General features: G+C 35.6%; 1 protein-coding gene across 1 annotated transcript in view; it reads left to right on the forward strand.

The window, feature by feature from the left end:
- Positions 1 to 4,504, forward strand: part of RASEF (RAS and EF-hand domain containing) — a 33,887-nt gene extending 29,383 nt beyond the window's left edge. Inside the window, exon 17 of the mRNA XM_048292754.1 lies at positions 352 to 4,504. Coding sequence (XP_048148711.1) covers positions 352 to 460 — 109 coding nt within the window. The 3' untranslated portion in view covers positions 461 to 4,504. The remainder of the gene's footprint in view (positions 1 to 351) is intronic.
- Positions 4,505 to 6,000: the final 1,496 nt, after the last annotated feature.

A 6,000-nucleotide genomic window follows, 5' to 3' on the forward strand; every position in this document is an offset into this window, starting at 1 on the left:
GTTTTATACTTAGAGCTATGAAATACTCTTTTTCTATAGTAAAATATTAAAGTAGGAAAAAATTCTCAAAAGAAAAGGAAAGGTAAATCAGAACACAGGGGAGTTATTAGATATTTTAAAAATTATGTTTTTATCACTATGATTTGCATAGAAATATAAATATGATCCCAAATTGGAAACTTGTGAGACATGTTGATTCTGTGCTAAACTCCATAGTATTAGCCATACGATAGATAGATGGTGATGAGCTCTTTGACATATAGTGGGAAAAATGGAAGCGTGAACATGAATAGAAACATGATAATTGAGCACATTTTTTGTTCAGTTGTGGTTTGCTTTTTTTTTTTACAGCGAGGTGCGAAAACGAAGTGATAATCAAGATGATACAAGATCAGTAACCAGCCTGGCTGGGGCACCTGTCAAAAAGTCGGCGATCACAAAAAACTGTTGCAATGTTTAAACGACAGATAATTTTCCTCACCTAAATAACTTGTACATTTAAAAAGCCAAAAACCAAACTGAAATATTTCAGTAATGTTTTCTTTTTATTATGGATTTATACATTTGGATATTTAGAAATTACACATAGTGTTCAAAATCCAGACTCTACTTTCTACTCGTTCAAATTTGTGAAATTGCTTCACCTCATAGACTCTGTTTTCATTTGTCTTAAGTAATACAATTCATTGCAATGAGCTCAGAATCAATGCCACAGTAGTCACTGCATACAATATTGTAGTATGTATTAATGTCTCTACCTGCATGTTTCTTTATGGCATCAGTATTTCTTACATACAGAGCTTACTAATATCCACTATCACTCACAGGTAAAGAAAAAATTAGAGCTTCAATTAATTTAATCTCTTTTTGATCGTGTCTGCTTATCTAGTTTTTGACAGCCTTAAGTATATGTTGATGAAACATTTCATAAGAAAACTCCAAACCATTGAAAGGTGGCCTAGGTCCAAGTAATCCCTAAGTTCAGGGGAACCAGAATGGTCTCTGTCAGGAGAAGACAGTGGCAGGTGCATGGCGTTCTGTTGTAGTTCCTCAAAAGTTGGCTAGTTAGAATGTATTTCATTTTGAGTGTTGGGGTTTGATTAAGAAAGGAGAAGTAGACTTTACACCTGATCCTACACAGTTCAGAGGTGAAAGAAACATTTGTCTGGACTGTTACAGTTCAAAATTCCAGAGAGAATGTAACACCTGTGATATGTAGGATTGCTGAAATTGAGGCTAGATCATTATTGGTATTACAGAGTGATAGGAGTTGTAATCTTTCCCTTGTCTTTCAAATATCTTCCATTCAGATTGTAATAGGATTGATTCTGAAGGATTGTAATAGCACATAGGAGTCTGATTTAATGGATATTTTTTAATGCATTTTTGAAGTTTCAGTTCTGCAGGTGAAAGAATTGCTGCACATGCACAAGCTTTTGTATAAATAGTTCATTAAAAGAGAACCCTGGAATGAACAGCAACCACTTACCTTAATGAGAGTTCCTTCGCCTGATTTTAGAAAAGTTCTGAGAAACTTACTAGGGTCAGCATCTCTAAAAACTGAGTTATTACTGCTTAAAGTAGTCTCCAAGAGTTCTATAGTGTAGTAAAAAATTATGGACACAGTTAGCAGTCATAATCCAGTTCCTTTTAGCGGTCACTGACTTTGATCAAAATAGGATAGGACCTTTTCAGAGCCAGCAAACTGTTGTCTCCTCTGTTTCCATTAATAAAACATGTCCAGGCTGAAGCCTAATTCAGTAAATCAGACTTGGATAAAGTTTTATAAACTGATGGAGAACCCGTATGACTAGCAGCTCTTGCTGCATTTTATCAGCCCTCTATGTGAACACTGTATAGCCTGTACTGTGTTACCTCTTGTATAAAATGTGGAGGTCTGAAAAACAGGATGGTTCATAATTTACAAAAAAAAAAGTTTAAACTAGGAAAAGTATTGTTTTTAGGCATCCTTTCAAACCTCTAATCAGAGCAGCTAATCCTCAAGTAATTATCAGAAAAATTTTTAACAAGAGAGAGAAATCTAATGCCAGAACAAATAAGACATTTTATTTCACTATGTAGTAGTTCACACATAGAAGACAAAACATGTTTGGTGGGGTTTTTTTTAAGTACTGAGAGAATCTTCACATGCTATCTAATTCCATGCAGGAGATTACAGGGTTATAGCATCTTCTCACACAGCAGTACAGGAGGCCTCACTGTAGTTCTCAGACTTATGTGGAGCAGGTGGCAGAGAATGCGGGACGCTCAGGTGTATCAGGAATATGCCTGATCACATACATACTGTTTGCTGTTAACCCTATATTATTTTTTATAAAAAAATATATAGCTTCAGTTAGCTTCTTTGAGAAGAAAAGCCATGGTTAACTGACTGCACTGATGAGGGCCTATTCTGTGTTCTTGTGTGAACCCTTCCCTCTGTCCATGTGAGTGAATGGAAGTAAAATTAATTTGGGATGTGTTTGCAGATAATTCTTCCTGCAGCTGTAGGGAGAAGAGAGGAAGATGATCCAGTGCTTGGTTTCTGAAGTGTGAACCTTCAACATGTAGACATTTGCATTTTCTCAGGATGAGATGATCATGATTATAAGCTGTTACTTATATTCCAAAACATTTCTCGTTCAGTAACTTGGAGAGCCTAGACTGGGGATCAGTGTTCTATGTGTGTGTCCTGAGCTACTGTGTTTGACCAGTTCTGTGGTCTTGGCCGGCAGTAAATGAGGTGAAATGTTTGCCTAAACATTATTGACACACCTGCATGAGTGAAGTGTTTTTGCTGGATACAGAGAACCACATAAAGTTGTTTGCAGGAAGGATTTCTGGAAGTGGTTTTGTCCAACCTTCCAAGGACCCAAGCAGAGATGGACTTTTGCCAGCCCTATATTTGGTTATCCGTGGGTTTGGCTAGCCAGCCTGTGAAAATGACCCAAGGCAGAGGTACTACCACCATTCTGGGAAGCATGTTCTCATACTTGTCCTCTTTTTCTGGATAAATATTTCTCTTCATGTCCAACCTCTGTTTCCCAAATGACTACAAATTTATGACCATTTCCCCCCATAATATCACCTCCTGCTACTAACAAGAGTTTGACTACAATCTTGGTGGCTCCCCTTTCAGTGTCCATAGATCTCCCTTGGCCTTCTCTCCACCAGTGTAACAGCATCAGGGGTATCTCTTGCAAATGTGGGTTCCACATCCCAGAATTAGCAGCATGTGTGCATGTGTAGTAATTGCTTTTGTATCTAATATTTTTATCATACAGAGGGTGCCATGTGAATGTCCATGCTTGTAGAGAGGCTGGTTGAAGGATGTGAGTTCAGGGACCTGCCTTCACAGCAGTTTTTCCCTATCTACAGGCCACTGATGTTTTAGGTACTTCTGTTTTTAATTTATTTTAATGACCAAAATCTATCTTATGTTATTTAGCCAAATTATTAAAGCTGAATGCATTTATTAAGCTCTGTAATTTTTTTGTGTTATGGAAAAAAACTTTAATTTGAAACAGTGTTGTTTTTAAAATAAGATTCAGGGTTGAAGACTGTTAACTGTTAACAAAGTTTTACCTTGGAGTAATTTTATGATCAACGTCTAGATGACTTAAAAAGCACTACTAAATGGGGATATAGCTATAGCTCAGTTGGAACTTGTTTTAGAAATCCTGTGATGGTCAGCTCCATCATGTCTTGAATGCTTGCATAGTACCATGTTGAATTCATGTTAAAGCAAAAGAACTTGGAAAAACATTTAAATCTAGAAATTAAAGCATGTATTTATACATGGAAAAAATGAATGCATAAATTTTTCTGTTGTTTTGCTTTAAAAGGTTACCTTGTCTTCAGCCTAAACAGTAAAATGGAAAACATCAGCTTTATGCTCTGACATGGTTGCACTATTGTCCTTTGAATGTTTTTATGGTTTTTAGTTAATACATAAGAACTATTCATTTAATCGCACAAATTTATTTTTTTAGTTAGTGGAAGTGTTCCCTTAATACATGTATTTATTTGAAAAGGAAAGGTCTTCTATGTTTTTCCTCATGATCTGTAAATAAATTATTTTTATTCAGTTGACATGGAAACATTATTTTGTGTTTTTGACCCTTTTTAATTGTAATGTATTACACATTTCTGAGGCAATAATTTCTGTGACATGCTCCAAAAATGCTTTGATCATGTAAATTCTTGTAACCACTTTGTGCCTGTTTAGGACATATTAGTGGCTTAATAAGACAAGCTGCAGCTTCTAAGTTCTCTTATGGCCTTACATTGGTTAAGTATTTTTCTGTGTAACTACTTTTGTATTGACTAGAAAATCCTCTGTTAGGAAAAAAAATTACGGTTATAAATCTGTGTAAGATGTTAAAACATACTTTAAGGAAAATATCTATAGGCTGCTCCTGCAAGGAACATTGTTTAGCTGTGCATACATGCAGATCTCCAAATAAAGTAATAGGTTCTGTGCCTAGTGCAGGCAACCCATATACAGATCCTTTTAAAGAGGCTTTCTTTTTTTTTCCTATATCCACTGCTGTACAGCAATGGTAGGGTAGCTTTTTAGGTAAAAATACTGCAGTCAACAATCCCCAGTTCATAAACCAAAGGGAGAAATATATTCATATAGTCATGGCATTTCATTATATTATAAAGAGACATATTTCCAAGAAGTTTCTAGCTGTATTAGAAAATTATAAAAATTGACCAATAAGTCATGTACAGTTTCAATGGCCTTTACCACTACCTCTGCCAGACTTGATATAGTGTGTAATACTCTCTCTCCAACCCTGTCTGGGCTACTTATGGGTTAGAGAAGCTTTTTAAAGCACCAATTATTTTGTTATTTCTCTTCCACTGTATTACTATCTCTCCAACCCTGTCTGGGCTACTTATGGGTTAGAGAAGCTTTTTAAAGCACCAATTATTTTGTTATTTCTCTTCCACTGTATCACTATCAGTCCTAATCCTTTCTTATTGGTATCCTTAGGACTGGTAGTATCAATCTTCATCATTATTAATTTTTTTAAACTATCTTGTTTTTTGAGAAAACTTGCTGTAAAAGAAAATCTGACTCAATATATGAAGTGTTACTGACTTTCTACAAAGAAGTCCTTTTTCTACAATTCTGTTCCTTGGGTTATGGCTTCGGATAGCTGGACTAATAGGAAATTAGTCGTTAGGTGGTGGAGTAACAAATAAAACCAAGCTGTGGAGGTTTACCACTGAATATAAAAGGAATTACGTAAAATGTAAGTGTATTTTCATACTAGTATGAGGAAGAAATTGTCCCCATTGCGTGTTCATCTTTTAATAGAAGTGTGTATATTCTATAAATAAGGTTCTAAATTGTGAAAAGTTTTTAAAAATTCTATATTGTTTACTGGTAAAACTGGCGTTAGTGCAGCTTATTCCTCCTCAAAACAACTGATCACTTAATTTACTGTAAGCTTGTATATATATGCTTAAAATGGATACCTTTCCTGTATTACAAATTACTGCATAATGAAATATGCTTCAATAGCCATTTTTCTTCAGTGTACTTTCTTTTTGTCAATGCTTATGAGCAGCAGTCCAGCATAGCATCTGTGACCTGTCAGCTTAATGTTGTTACAGTTCACCAACTTCTGCAGCCAGTTGCATGCAAGAGTCATGCAACCAACCACTGGTATCTGGCTGCCTCCAAATTTTTAGCCTCAATGAACAGTCATCAGCTTTGAGCTGAGAGATGTCCCTCGCTGTGATTCCCAAATAAATCTTGCTGTACCTCTTTACAGAGATGCTCTAGCCACTCTGTCTCTAAGCACTAACATACGGTATTTGTAAAGTAAGAAAGAAAAGTAGCCCAAAATAACCAGCCTACTGCAAATATGCTTGATATAGGGCTCTAGGCATCAAATAAAAAATACTTAGGGGTACATATGTCAAAGACAGAAAACGCCCCAAAATGCAAATTAAAATCTGCATCAGGTAAAATTGGCCAATTTA

This window comes from Corvus hawaiiensis, chromosome Z (assembly GCF_020740725.1).
Source record: "Corvus hawaiiensis isolate bCorHaw1 chromosome Z, bCorHaw1.pri.cur, whole genome shotgun sequence".
In the NCBI taxonomy this organism is placed as follows: Eukaryota; Metazoa; Chordata; class Aves; order Passeriformes; family Corvidae; genus Corvus; species Corvus hawaiiensis.